The sequence below is a fragment of the Ipomoea triloba genome, chromosome 9, assembly GCF_003576645.1.
Source record: "Ipomoea triloba cultivar NCNSP0323 chromosome 9, ASM357664v1".
In the NCBI taxonomy this organism is placed as follows: Eukaryota; Viridiplantae; Streptophyta; class Magnoliopsida; order Solanales; family Convolvulaceae; genus Ipomoea; species Ipomoea triloba.
The window spans coordinates 24707566-24722650 of NC_044924.1; the positions used below are offsets into that span (position 1 = coordinate 24707566).

Consider the following 15085-nt stretch of genomic DNA (forward strand, 5'->3'; position numbering starts at 1 on the left):
ATATATATATATATATATATATATATATATATATATATATATATATATATATAGATGACTTTCCGCTACACCCACTTTGTAACAGGTGTAGCGAAAAGTTTTTTTTTTTTTTTTCTAAAAAAACTATGACTTTCTGCGACACCCTCTTCCTAGAGGGTATTACGGAAAGTTACAACATATATATATATATATATATATATACACACACACACTCTCCGATATACAAAGAAAATCAAAATACGCATCAAAATACAATACAACACAAAAAAAAGATATAGACAATTATAAAAATTAAAGTTATTTTGAACTTATAACTATCAACACAATAATACTCCGTATCAATTAAATCTGAAAACAAATTACAATCCATAAATTTCAAGGCTTACAAAACTACAACTCACTGGGATTTATTTAAATGCATTAGTTCATACTTGACTGCATTATACAATAAAAAGAAAAACCAGAACAATATACAATAAAAAGAATAAACATACCACCACAGAGATCTGCATAATAAAAAGAAGAACCATACATTATACAATAAAATTTTGAACCAAACTGCTAGAAGAAATTGAGGCTGATCCCATCACCATCATACAATTACAGAAAATGAAACAACATAAATTATGATCAGAGACCTTTAATAATTCAAACAGGGTAAAATAAGCCATTATTAGCTAAATAGGAGTTTGCATCAATAGAGTAAAAGAAGAAGGAAGGTTATGCAATATCTGGTTATGAAAGCACATAACCTAATCAATCAACTCACTTCAATTAGCAAACTTTTTTCACCCAGAAGCTTGAAAATGTCAAATGCATACTTTATTTTTTAAAATATAAGAATGATACGGTAAAACTGTAGCTTCCCCGAAGGTGGCCTTGAATCGGCGAGGCACACGGTGGTGCAATGAAAAAAGTTGCGTTAGTTTAGTACTCAAAACTTGACGCTAAGCAAGTTAGAGAATGGCAGAGTGACACAGTCTGCATGGATTCATATTTGCGATAGGTAAGGATGGATACCCTATGTCACTAGGTTCAAGTCTTGTGACATCAACACCTAAGTGTTGATTTGATTCTTTTGTTCGAGCTCAATCTTCTTTTCCTAGCATTAGTGGGGGAATGTTGTTAATGCTAGGCGCTTATTTCCCTGGATATTTTCCATGGCCAGGATCCTTGTTATAATGTTGTGGACATGGGCGATTCAACTCTTATACTATAAATAGTGTTGTAGACATGGGCTGGCAGGGCGGACTAAAAAGCCCACCAAAATATAGGCCTAAAATTTGTCACCCCTCCCTTAAGCTTGCAGGGATAGGTGGGGGCCCGCCTTTTTTTTTTTTTTTGGTCTATTACCAATATTTTTGTTCACCTAATGAACTAACTTTGAATAATCTTTGTCAATATGGAGGATTGTTGAGAATTGCATAATTTAAAAACATAAAAGCAAATTAAAATCTATTCAGAAATCCTTTGATGAAATGTTGGAGTAGTAACAAATCCTTAACTAATAACTACTAAAATCCCTTTGCAATGCTTTGTATTGTTCTATCAAATGTATTTTAAATTAAAAACCACTAGAAAGAGTAATCATATAGAGCATGAAAGATGACTTAAATATGACTTCTTCATTTCTATTTGGACTGGGATTCAAGAATATTTTTTCGAGCTTCAACTTAAAGAGAGCAGCTCGCCCACTTGTAGGCAACCCTATGGTCTTTGGCAACCACTCCCATCATCGCACGACTTGCCGGAGTTGCAGGCCCATTGTCAGGCATAGCTGCTCGTCCACTCGCAGTGACTCCTAGTTGTAGGCCCGTAGAACGCTGGTTGGCGATTGGCTGAGTAAGTACGAATAGGAAAAGAGAATTAGGGATTTAGCGTAAATGTGTAATAGGCAAGCCAACTGTCAGCACTAGTGCTGTTACTTTTTTTTTTTAATAGGCAGGTTGGTGGGCTTGTCCGTCTCACCTAGCTTGCTAGCTCGTCAGCCCGTCTCGCCTAGTCTGTGTATTAAGCGGAGTAAGCTACAAAGCTCGCTATAATACGAGCTTCAAAATTTTAGAGTTTGTCCTACATTTTTAGCGAGATGGAACGGATTAGCCCGATGGACTAATCCCCTTTTGACGACTCTAGTGAACATACAAAATGGATTTGCCAATTGAACAAAAGTTGCCTATTTTTGACGCACGCTTTTAAATCTTGCCATTTCTTGTCAATATAAACCGATCCGGCGTCAAATATACATACCCACCTTCCAGAACCCCCGTCCCCCGCCCCCTGCCACCCACCCGCCACCCGCCACCCACCGGCGGACGCTGCTCTCCCTCTGCGAGTCTCTAACCCCGGCAGCTGAAACATGTCGGAAGAGGAAGTGCTGACTGAACTAGAAGCAGTAGAAGCTGTCTATGGAGACGATTGTACCATTCTCGACAAGTGCCCTCCGAATTTTCATCTTCGCATCAAACCTCGAACCGCCGATATCACCTCTCAACAGGTCAGTCTCTTCCGTCCTCCCTGTCTGATAGGTGAATTCTTGTTTTAGACAATCTGAAGTTCTAATTGAAATTGTAGTTTTATGATCGAATCAATCAATAACTTGTGCTCTTATAGGACGACGACAATCACCAGAGGAACTGTGAATATTAATTTCAATCGTTATGTTATTCAACTTTATTCCTGTCTGTGACACTGAACTTGGTAGAAATTTTTTTTTTTCCTAGAAGGATGTATATTTGTGTGTGCTTAAGGGGTGAGTTTTGTAGAAAAGGGAAAAGAGGCGGTTTGTTTTTGCTGTCTTTCCTCTAAGCTATTAGTGGTTGCGTTTCTTGCCACAATCTTGCATTCTTGGTTATGCTAGCATAATTATTTGGTACAACTGTAAAAGAAGTGTGATGCACCGGTTGCTTATTGAGAAGGCTTTTTCCTTGATTTACATTTGCATCATGAACTAGATTCTTTAGTGATGCATGCTTTGTATCATTGCATTTTTGTGTTTCTTTGTCATAGAAACGGCATTTTTCAGGTGTTTCCTTCTTTTGCAGTTTGTGGAAGCAATCATAAGCATCCGGGCATGTCCTAAGGTACACTATGTGTGCTAGAAGTTAGCACCTAAATACCTATGAAAAACAAAGAGAAGATATTTGTACTTATGCAGAGAGAAGCTAGCATCTGAATGCATTATGAGTCCTTCTACATAGACTCCCAGTTTTTACTCGGACCAAACTCCCAGTTTTTCTTTTCTTTCTTTTTTACAAGAGAAGGTAGTTCACACACCACATCAAGTAGTTTGGGTCTAGGGAGTAAAATTTGGGAGTCCGTGTAGTATTTTTCTGAATCCATTAATATGTTGCATGTTAGTTAAGATAATAAAGCTAGGGGTTCATCCAGCGGTTAACTCTGCTCCTTTATGACATAAATTGTTGTCACATCACATTTTCCATCTGAATAAACTGGTCTATAGGATAGCCAAGTACTGATTCTATAAGGTTCAGAAGCCATGCATACTACTCATGAAAGAAAAAAGTATACAATAAAAGCTTAATACTGATTCTGTTGCAATTCCTGTGACAGTATCCTGATGAGCCACCTTGTATAAGTATTGTTGATTCAAAGGGTCTTGATGAGCAAAGACAAAAGAGTCTGACAAGTTGGATATCTGAAAAGGCACAAGAACTGTCCTCATGTCTAATGCTTGTATCACTATGTGAGGTAAATCATTGCCTAATGAGATCTAAATGTTTGGTTCCCATTCTGAAATAGATGCTTGATTGCTTGTGATGTTCTGTTTTTAGTGAAGATAGACACCATTCTTTGCCCCCAAATATAGGCACAATTTTCATTTCTAATAATAGTAATAATATCAACTTATATGATAAACCTTCTCAAGCTTATATCAAATTTATCTCCAATTATTAATGCAAACCATCTCTCTGTAGATTTAAATAATCAAAGATGCATTAATATTTCTGAAAACTCTAGTGCAAGCAATAATATCATTTGTGTAATATGCTCATGCATGAATGCATTAATATTTGCGAAAAGCTCTAGTGCAAGCAATATTCAATAATATCAATTGCATAATATGCTCATGTATGAATCACATTTGTATAATTGTATCTCAATATTTCATTCAATTCACGGTATGTGGTATAAGCTGTTAATACATGGTATGACTTCTCACTCTCATTTATGTATGTCATATCAATTTAAATAGTGATCAGTCTTTTTAAATCATTAAGAACAACAATATATGAAATAAAATATTAAAATCTTCATAAACAGTTAACCTAAAAATCTTCATAATTTAAGCAATTACACCATTGCCTTATAAAATTATATTTAGTGCATATTGAAAGGATTTCACTGGATAATTAGAAAATTTCATACAAAAACTTGATGAATTTGCACAAACAGATCTCCTTTTATTTTTCTTCTTCCCTTTCTCCTTTTTTCTTCTTCCGTTACTTCCTTTTTGAAATACTAAGTACTCCCTTTGTAATTAACATTAAAGCAATTGTACTTGGCAAAACCATAAAAACTCCCACCCACTACTCGCAATTAATAGCCACTTTATTCCATTAAGAGTTCTATTACATGTACTCCCAAATTCTACTTCCTCACTTTACTCCATGATGTGGCAACCAAGGATAGGATATTTTCATCATGTGGGTTCTAAGAAAAGTGTCTACATCAAGGATTTGTGAGAGGGAGTAGAAGTTGGGAGTAAGAAGTGGGAGTCCATGTAGTATTTTCCTTCCATTAATCCTACATTAATCCCCTCCTTTATTTTTGAAGTAGTGGGCTTCCCTCCATCAAGTGCAAAATATGGTTATTATTTTACTATGCACCCCACAAACTACCACTAACAATTAAATTGATTTCATTAACAATGGTTTGTTTTTCCATTACTTAGTGGGGAAATGGATGAGTAATTGAATGGTTTTCAAGGTAGACAGTTCTATGAAGTTACATCAACATTTGTCTTCTTTAAGTCTAGTGAATGTAATATCTTTCGTTGTAACTGGAGCATTAGTCCATAGTTAAGTCCTTGCCATTTTCTATCATTAGCTATGGAGTAAGCCATCAAATTTGTTCCTATAAAAATGTAGAAATGAATTTTAATAACAAAATCAATAACCTTAAATTCAATAAAAGTTTTGCATAAAATATATAAATTTAACGCTTATCATTTAAAACCTTTTCTCATTAATAGTCTTGAGCAGTCTCTTTAACTTTAGATTTGCCAAGTGGGTAATAAGATATTCATGTCTTTGAATGTGTTCCTAGGAAGCAGTGGAAAGGCTATCCAGCATGAATCACCCTGATGGAAATTGTCCGTTATGTTTGTATCCATTGGTTGATGAAGACACTGGAAATAGTTCTTTGCCATTTATGAAGTTGATGTCTTGTTTTCACTGCTTTCATTGGTAAGTTCTGTTTATACTTCTTTTTTCACGTTCAATTCATGTACCAACAGATGGTGCAGAGCTGTCCCCCTTTGCATTTTGAGTTTTTTAATTCTTCTATACATGCAGTGACTGCATTATTAGATGGTGGAATTGGCTCCAAGATCCCAAAGAAACAGATGGTGCTAACGTTTTGGGTTCCTCTGGATCCCCTAGCAATGCAGAGGTTAAGCAAGGTACAGCTAAATTAGATAATTGTCATGTGTGTATTATATATAGTAATGTGATGTACTAATGTTATGCTGGATGCTAGCTGTTCTAGCCTCTCATTTACCACCTGTTACCATTTAGGCTTGTGTAATTCACTAATTTGTTATATAGGTTTGTGCGCCTCTCTCCTTCTTCACCACCAAATTCAAGTGATTCTAAAATGCGAAGTAAAGAAAGATAATACCTACCCAATAGGCTCAATGTTATGCCAGTATCTAGAAGTCACCAATTCTTCCTTAGTGGAAATTGGAAATTGGAAATTGGAAAATGCTAACTTTTTCTGATCTGATTTCTCACAGTATTAGTTATTTTTTCTGCTGATTTTCTTTTTAGGTCCACAACTGTTTTAGCATTTGTTAGGTAACTTCTCTTAATTTTCTTGGGGAAATAACTGTCATGCTATATTGCTATTGTTTGACATCAGACCTTCCTTCTCTTTGTTTTGGAGAATGAATGGTGTGGTATTCATGAGACCAATCTCTTTTTTCTTCATTTATATTTTCATTCAAAAAAAGAGCACCAAGCACCTATAGAAGTCTACCAGAGATCGGTTTCTTTTTTGTGAGACCAGTCTCTTGCAAGCTAGCTCAGTACTATTGCTGCCAATATCTTGCAAACAAATAAGGATCTAGTTCACTGAGTTGAAGTTGAACAAGTGGATCTCTTTACATTGTTTCCCTCTATATGCTCTAAATTACTTGTTCAATCTGCCGGAGTTCTCTCTCTCTCTCTCTCTCTCTCTCTCCCTATATATCTGTATGTATTCCTTTAGGTAATTGATTGTTATCCCAACCTGATTTTTTATGTTACTTATTCCAAAGCTAACTGTTTATACTTCATTGCAATGCATTATGCAACAGAAGAAAGTAAGGGCAATTGCCCAGTGTGTCGGAAGGTTTTCCTTGCCAGGGATATAGAACATGCGCGTCACTTGGTGGGGATGCAATCACATTCAGTACGTATTTGTAAATACATATATTTACTAGTTAAGTCTTGTAATTTTGCAACTTTCTGTGGTTTTGTTGGTGGGACTGCAAATATTCATAATAGTTGTGATGGCATATTGGCATGCTTCTGTGTGCAAATTGAAACCATTTTTTAAGGTTGCAACAATGTATTAAAATTGACATATGCTCTATCTTTCTTATGTAGTAATTCATGCTCTATTCGGAAGTATTTATTTCCTTGAATAGAAAACTGTTGATGTGAAGTTTCTTAGACATTTATCTAATGAATTTCAGAATTCCAATGGAGTTGAAGCCAACAAAGAAGATATGATTCTTCAGTCTGAGTTGGAGAAAATCAGAAAACAGAAATTTGAGGCTATATTGAAAATCCAGCAAGAGAAGGGTGGTTTAATTGAAGCAAAACAGCATGAAGTGCTACGACCGGGTGTCTATCTTCAGCGATCAACAGAACCGGCCACGGGGGTGGATGAGAAAGAAACAAGTGATCAACAACACGAGAATCTGACAGGAAATTCTCAAATTGGTTCATCAGAAGCACCTGCTACCAGCACAAACCGGAATTTCAGTAGGAGAAAGCCCAGGGGAAATACTCAAAGAAAACAAGTTAGACAGTGGGTAAAGAAAGAAGACACTAGCCAAAGTTAGCTAAAAAAATTCATTCATTATGGCTACAAATCCATAATGGTAAGGCTTTGAAATAGAAAATACAGTTTTCCAAATTATAGCGGCGAAGTGGGTGCCTTTTGATGCACATGCGGCATTTGCCTTTGAACTCTCATCTTCTTTTTATGTATCCTACATTCCGAGTTGGCTGAAGAAAGAAAGCATCATGTTCCCTACTTTTCTGCCGTCTTAAATCAGTTGATTTTGTGGGTGAGAATTTAGTAGTAGTAGTGCTATGATAATAATAGCAGAAAAATTCAAACCTGTTTGTAAGTACACTTTTAAAAAATATTGACTACTAATAAAAAAAATGTAAATCTAAATGAAGTATAGACAGATAATGTGGTATTATGAAAAATATTGGTTTTATATTTAAATAGTAGTTTTCCATCTGTCTCATTAGGGAAAGGGAAAAGGAGAGTGGGAGACAAAGGCATCAGATAGTAAGAATTTGCACAACAATAAGGTATACGGATTAAAATAAAAATTAATTTTTACTCCGTCCGTCCAGGAGACCCGGGTTCTCCCGAAATTCCTCCCCACAAAGAGAACTCACTTGCCACTTGAACTACCCCATTGGATTAATGTGTATATTGTTGTGTATATAACTATATACAATATATAGTCTTGTCTCACTCTCCTTTTCTCAAATTCAAATTCCACTATTTGATGTCTTGTCTCCCACTCTCCTTTCCCCTTTCCCTAATTTCCTCACTCCTTTATACAACTTCTCAGTGCATCTTAAATGAAGACAATGAGAGAGATGGAAGACTATTATTTACATATAAAACCAATATTTTTCAACAACATGATATACCACATTATCTGTCAGACTATCAATCAAAATTTCAATTTACATATTTCTTTTTTTTATGGAAAGTTAATATTTTTTAAAAGTGTACTTAAAAGCCTACTTAGGTTAGAATTTTTCTGCTATTATGATCATACTCCGCTCTCTTGATGATTTCGCGTGTCAATGAGGCCATGGGAATACTTGGTAGTACAAGATTATTGCTTGGTATGCTATTGAAATCCTTAAAAAAGAGTTTTTATAAGCTTTTTTAAGCATGTGTGTCCATACTAAGCTTTGCGACCCCCACTCCAGTCACCTCTTTTTCCTGAAATAAATTAGAACACAAAACAATATATCAAATATCACTGCATAAAGTGATCACAAAACAATAAAATGATCACAATGAATTTATATTTTTTCTTTTTTATGAAATAGAGTTATAAGAAGATAAAATAAAAAACGGAAAATAATAACTAATTACCTCTGCTACTTGATCTTTCGCTGCTCTTCAATGTAAGTGTGGTATCTAGTACAAATTGTGTAGTATTTATAGGGTTGAAATAAGTGTAGATGTAGGTGTAAATATTGATTTTAAATTTTAAATTTATTTTCAATGTCTTAAAGATTGTAAACCTTGTTTGAAAATTGTCAAACAATCTTGGTGATTGTTAAAGACGTTTGAAAGTTGTCAAATAAAATATCAAGTTTACCAATGACATTAATTAATGAATATTAAATATCTAAAAAAAAATTACTCCATATTACTTATTACCAAGGATGTGAAAGCAATTCACCAAAACTAATGCAACATTAGGACAACTATCAAAACTATAGAGTTTCAACTTTCAACTAAAACGACGACGGTTCAATTGAGCGGGAATCTTTTGGCTCTATTGTGTATCTTAAGGCGTGTTGCTTTTTATATAGTAATGTTTGTTAATTTTGGCACTAATTTTGTGTTACCTAACATCCGCATATCTTTTCCCTCCACAACAAAGATGATATATGTAGTATTGATTGCAAAGCTAAGCCAATGTGTATTTTTTTTTTTTTTTTTAGTTTCTTCTGCTCATTTTCTGAGCACTTAGAGGGCGTTTAGTAGCTAGAAAAGTTTGAATTTTTCTAAAAATTTAAAAGGTAAAAATTTATTTTCACATGTTTGATCTAATCTTTGACTTATGAAAGTTTAGATCAATAGAAATCACATTCCATGATATCAAGAAAAGTAAATCCACCTAAGAGGATGAGATTCTTTTTCCTGGTCTATTGAAAAACTGACTTTATTCAATTACATATTTATCTTTTTTTTTTTTATGTCATACTGCCATGTTAAAAATCTCTTATAAATATAAGAAATTTGACACTCCCACCATTACACATTCTTTAGCAAAATATGTAGTTAAAGTTTTCCCTATGTAATATATATATATATATATGACAAGGGATCAGGTGCGAAGCTTCTCCTAGGTGAAACGTGTGGATTAATCACAGTCTTTGATCTTGCCAAAATCAACAACCTAGAATGAAAAATAATTAAAAAACGGTGGCATTATGATCATTTTGCGTAAGTTCACAGCTTAAGGTGTGTAAGTTTAAAGTTTAAGGTACGTAACTTTAAAGCTTAAGGTGCGAAAGTTTATAGTTTAAGGTGCAGAACTTTATAGCATTAGGTGCCTAAGTTTAAAGTTTAGGGTGCTTAAGTCTAAAACTTAGGTGTATAAGTGTATAGTTTAAGGTACATAAACTTAAGATGCGTCACTTTCTAGTTTAATGTGCATTAGTTTAACTTTTAAGGGGCGTATGTTTAAAGTTTAAGGTGCATAAGTTCGAAGCTTAAGGTGCGTCAGCTCGAAACACTTGATCATTTGCATCGAAATTTGGGTGAATAAATTTGTATTTAAATATGCACAGAAATGTCACTAATTTTAAATTAAATTTTGAAATGTATTATTTTCTTTGTTGAATTTTATACATTACACTTAGACAAAATTTTTTATTACTTTTTAACTTTTGTCACAGGATACAATAACTTAAAGGGGGTGTTTGGTTATTGGCTTATCAGCCAAGAATTAGCTGATTTGACCAAGAATAGCTTATTGACCAGTCAAATAAGCTGTTTTTGGGTGTTTGGTAAATGACTTATTGCCATGGCTGATGGGTCCAATAAGCCAAAATACAAAACGTTGGTGTTGGTAGCGTTTCTCATCAGCTGCTTGAAATTTATTTGTAAAATGATAGCGTTTCTCATCAGCTGCTTGAAATTTATTTGTAAAATGACACTTCAACCCATGTAAATCCCTAAGCAGATTCACAAGATGGACTTCCTTCTCACTTAAATCCCTAAGCAGATTCACAAGATGGACTTCCTTCTCACTGTCAGAATGAAATATGCACGATCAGTGAAGATCAAGAGGGAAAGGATGTCGTCAAGTTCAAGGTTCGTTGTTCAAAGTACCTGTATTGTGTGTGTTTTACTCGGAGAAAGCAGACAAACTGAAGCAATCTTTTCCTTTAGGTTTGAGTGTTCAAGATCTGTAAAGGGGCTTCTTCATTAGTAATATTACTTTTGAGTAGAAATTGTTCACAATCAATTAAACTATTGAAATTGACTAACAGATTCATCTTCATCTTCACTGTCATCGGACTCGCCATTTTTTCTTGTCTCTCGCCTATGATTCTTGCCTCTGATCCATTGTTCCTGTTTTCCTTTTCGTGTCTGATTTGCTGTAGAAGAAATAGGTGGAAGAAATGGGTAGGGATTTGGTGTAGAAGAAAACAAGAAATGGGTAGGGGCTGGATTGGGTTTAGAATTTCCTTTTCGCTTCTGATTTGCTGTAGAAGAAATGGGTGGAAGAAATGGATAGGGATTTGGTGTAGAAGAAAAGAAGAAATGAGTAGGGGCTGGATTGGGTTTAGAAATGGGCTGTGGGTTTGGGTGAAATGGCCATAATAATAATAATAATAATAATAATAATATTAATATTAATATTAATAATAAGTGCGTGACAGGTTTAAGCTTATTTAATAATTTAATAATAATAATAATAATAATAAAATTGTAATTATAACTAAAGAATTAAGAAATTAACACAATGTCCTTATAGATCATTTTACATCCAATCAGCTAAAAGTAAACAGCTAATTTACCAAACACTTTTCTATAATCAGTTGATACAATCAGCTGGTCAAATCAGTTAACAAAATCAGCTATCAGTTATCAGTTAACCTAACCAATTACCAGCTATCAGCTACAAGCTGATTGCCAAACACCCCCAAAGTCTATATGAATTGGACTCAATTACCTTACTTATAGAGATTTTCTAGATATCTAGACTTCTATCTTTATATTTCATAGGTCTTTTTGGATTATGTTTCTTACTTTTATAAATAGATATTTCTTTGTATCATTATAGTGAAATCTAAATGTTAAAAAAAAAATCTCTATTTCCTATGCTCTTGTGTCTCTATTATTATCTTTGTGTTTTTCGTTTTAATTACTCTATTATATTTATATTGCAATTTTACTTTATTATATTTAATTACATTGCATTTCGAAATAAAAATAGTAAAGGTCCAAATTAAACTATTAGACGGGACTCCCATTTTTTTTTTAATGGAACGGCCCTAGTTTTCGCAAATTTTACTGTGGACCACGGTCCACAATGGATTGTGGCCAAGCATCAAAACGACGTCATTTTGATTAATGAAAACGAATGGTTGAAACGGCTCTGTTCCGCGCAACTGCAGTTCCCTTTCAACACAACTGCAGTTTCTTTTCGATATAACTGCAATTTTATTCGATATTATACACTCAAATATGTGAACTTAGTATTCAGTTTCCTTTCAACACAACTACAGTTTCCTTTCAACACAACTACAATATCATTTCGATATAACTACAGTTTCATTGGACAATATACACCCAAAAATGAAAAACTGTTATTCAGTATCAGTTTATATACACTGCAGTTCACTTTGAACACAACTGCAGTTCTTTTTCGATATAACTGCAGTTTCATTCGATAATATAAAAACAAATGTGAGGCAGTATCTTTTGAGATGAACTGTAGTATCAGTTACGGAGCTCCGTTACGACTTACGGCAGGCGTTCCTCTTACTTACTAAAACGACGTCNAGAAGAAAACAAGAAATGGGTAGGGGCTGGATTGGGTTTAGAATTTCCTTTTCGCTTCTGATTTGCTGTAGAAGAAATGGGTGGAAGAAATGGATAGGGATTTGGTGTAGAAGAAAAGAAGAAATGAGTAGGGGCTGGATTGGGTTTAGAAATGGGCTGTGGGTTTGGGTGAAATGGCCATAATAATAATAATAATAATAATAATAATATTAATATTAATATTAATAATAAGTGCGTGACAGGTTTAAGCTTATTTAATAATTTAATAATAATAATAATAATAATAAAATTGTAATTATAACTAAAGAATTAAGAAATTAACACAATGTCCTTATAGATCATTTTACATCCAATCAGCTAAAAGTAAACAGCTAATTTACCAAACACTTTTCTATAATCAGTTGATACAATCAGCTGGTCAAATCAGTTAACAAAATCAGCTATCAGTTATCAGTTAACCTAACCAATTACCAGCTATCAGCTACAAGCTGATTGCCAAACACCCCCAAAGTCTATATGAATTGGACTCAATTACCTTACTTATAGAGATTTTCTAGATATCTAGACTTCTATCTTTATATTTCATAGGTCTTTTTGGATTATGTTTCTTACTTTTATAAATAGATATTTCTTTGTATCATTATAGTGAAATCTAAATGTTAAAAAAAAAATCTCTATTTCCTATGCTCTTGTGTCTCTATTATTATCTTTGTGTTTTTCGTTTTAATTACTCTATTATATTTATATTGCAATTTTACTTTATTATATTTAATTACATTGCATTTCGAAATAAAAATAGTAAAGGTCCAAATTAAACTATTAGACGGGACTCCCATTTTTTTTTTAATGGAACGGCCCTAGTTTTCGCAAATTTTACTGTGGACCACGGTCCACAATGGATTGTGGCCAAGCATCAAAACGACGTCATTTTGATTAATGAAAACGAATGGTTGAAACGGCTCTGTTCCGCGCAACTGCAGTTCCCTTTCAACACAACTGCAGTTTCTTTTCGATATAACTGCAATTTTATTCGATATTATACACTCAAATATGTGAACTTAGTATTCAGTTTCCTTTCAACACAACTACAGTTTCCTTTCAACACAACTACAATATCATTTCGATATAACTACAGTTTCATTGGACAATATACACCCAAAAATGAAAAACTGTTATTCAGTATCAGTTTATATACACTGCAGTTCACTTTGAACACAACTGCAGTTCTTTTTCGATATAACTGCAGTTTCATTCGATAATATAAAAACAAATGTGAGGCAGTATCTTTTGAGATGAACTGTAGTATCAGTTACGGAGCTCCGTTACGACTTACGGCAGGCGTTCCTCTTACTTACTAAAACGACGTCGTTTTGTGACCATGGTGTTGTTGACCATGGTCCACCGTATAACAACTGCCTGGTTTTCAAGATAACACCAAACATGCTAATTAATTTTTCTAAATTATTTCCATCAAATATATTCCTTAAAAACATTTCCCTAAAAATTTAATTGATGGGAAAGTACCAAACGCCCTCTTAGCTTTGTGAACTGAAGCATTTTCTGAGGATGATGCTGCTTAAGTGCTGAAATCCCAGTAGACTCGTTTGGAAATAAATGCTAAACTGAAGTTCCTTAATCTGGGAGGGGTCCAAGAAAAGATTTGGTCTTTGTAGAGTGAATTTCAACTACTAATTTTTTTTTAAAACTTATCTGCAGCTTAGTTTGAATAGTTTCTACCAAGTCTTTGGCACTATGCTTTTACAAAGAAATGCAAAAAATTGACTGCTTATTGACCATGAATGCCTTAGTATATTTCAATTCTCTGCCGTGGAAAATGGATCTTATGACTAATTCTCATTTCTCAATTTGCAATGGGAAAACAAAAACTATAAAAAAGACTCCACTTATAAGAAGTGTGTGAACAGATTGACTAACTGCGGTTATGAGTTTTTCCCCATTGGCAACAACACCCCATCCCCCAAAGAATGAGGATTTTTGGCATGAAGATTGGGGTCTGATTGGGCGACTCGTGATTTACCTCTACAGTGGTTCTAGGAATAGGGTTAGTGGACTTAGAAGTAGTCGTGATTTACCTCTATAGTGGCTCTTTTCCACACATCTCTTCTACAGTGACTCTAGGAATAGGGTCAGTGGACTTAGAATTAGTCCAGCGAAGTTGAGATCACCTAAGTATTTAAGAAGAAGAAGAATACCCCATTCCCCTAAAAATGAAGAATTTTGGCATGAAAACTAGGGTCTGATCGGTGGCTGATTGAGCAACTCGTAATTTATCTCTATAGTGACTCTTCTCCACACTTCTCCTCTACAGTGACTCTAAGAATAGGGTCAGTGGACTTAGAATTAGTCCAGCGAAGCTGAGATCACCTAAGCATTTAAGAAGAAGAATAAGAATACCCCATTCCCCTAAAAATGAAGAATTTTGGCATGAAAATCAGGGTATAACCGGTGGCTAATTGAGCAACTCGTGATTTATCTCTACAGTGGCTCACTTGCTCTAGAGACAGGGGTCTAGTGGATTTAAGATTAGTCCAGCACACACCTAAGTATTAAAAAAAAAATAAAAATCCATTCCCCTAAGAATGAAGATTTTTTGGTATCCACCAATGTGAAATCATATTCTACTTTTTTTTTGTTTTTTTTTTTTGTTTTTTTTTTCTAAAAATCTCCCAATTAGCTATGGACAAATTGACTTTTGACTTGAAATCTGACAGTATAAAATGAATTCTCAGCAACTCCACAATGTATTGTGGTGTTAAAATCATATGGGATTATGCTCTAATAATTCACCATCATTAATTGCCAACACTGAGATCAGAGAAGAATCATGCAA

At 34.1% G+C, this 15085-nt stretch overlaps 1 protein-coding gene and 1 long non-coding RNA gene across 4 annotated transcripts; one reads left to right on the forward strand and one right to left on the reverse strand.

Moving 5' to 3' along the window:
- The first annotated feature begins 2276 nt into the window (after positions 1–2276).
- LOC116030834 (E3 ubiquitin-protein ligase RNF25) lies at positions 2277–7629 on the forward strand. 3 transcript variants are annotated; one of them, XM_031273180.1, is made up of 7 exons: positions 2277–2494; positions 3023–3080; positions 3571–3708; positions 5287–5426; positions 5535–5641; positions 6536–6630; positions 6917–7629. In XM_031273180.1, the coding sequence occupies exons 1-7, from the start codon at positions 2406–2408 to the stop codon at positions 7286–7288; spliced, it is 999 nt and encodes a 332-aa protein (XP_031129040.1). In that variant the 5' UTR covers positions 2277–2405; the 3' UTR covers positions 7289–7629. The 3 variants fall into 3 exon arrangements, with proteins under 3 accessions (XP_031129040.1, XP_031129038.1, XP_031129039.1); XM_031273178.1 differs by having other exon boundaries at positions 3042–3080; XM_031273179.1 differs by having other exon boundaries at positions 3042–3080; positions 6539–6630.
- Positions 7630–10364: 2735 nt separating this feature from the next.
- On the reverse strand, positions 10365–11021 carry LOC116030844. The gene is made up of 3 exons (XR_004100450.1): positions 10714–11021; positions 10555–10631; positions 10365–10430 (listed from the first exon to the last, which is right to left on the reverse strand). It is a non-coding gene; the product is annotated as an uncharacterized LOC116030844 (long non-coding RNA).
- Positions 11022–15085: the final 4064 nt, after the last annotated feature.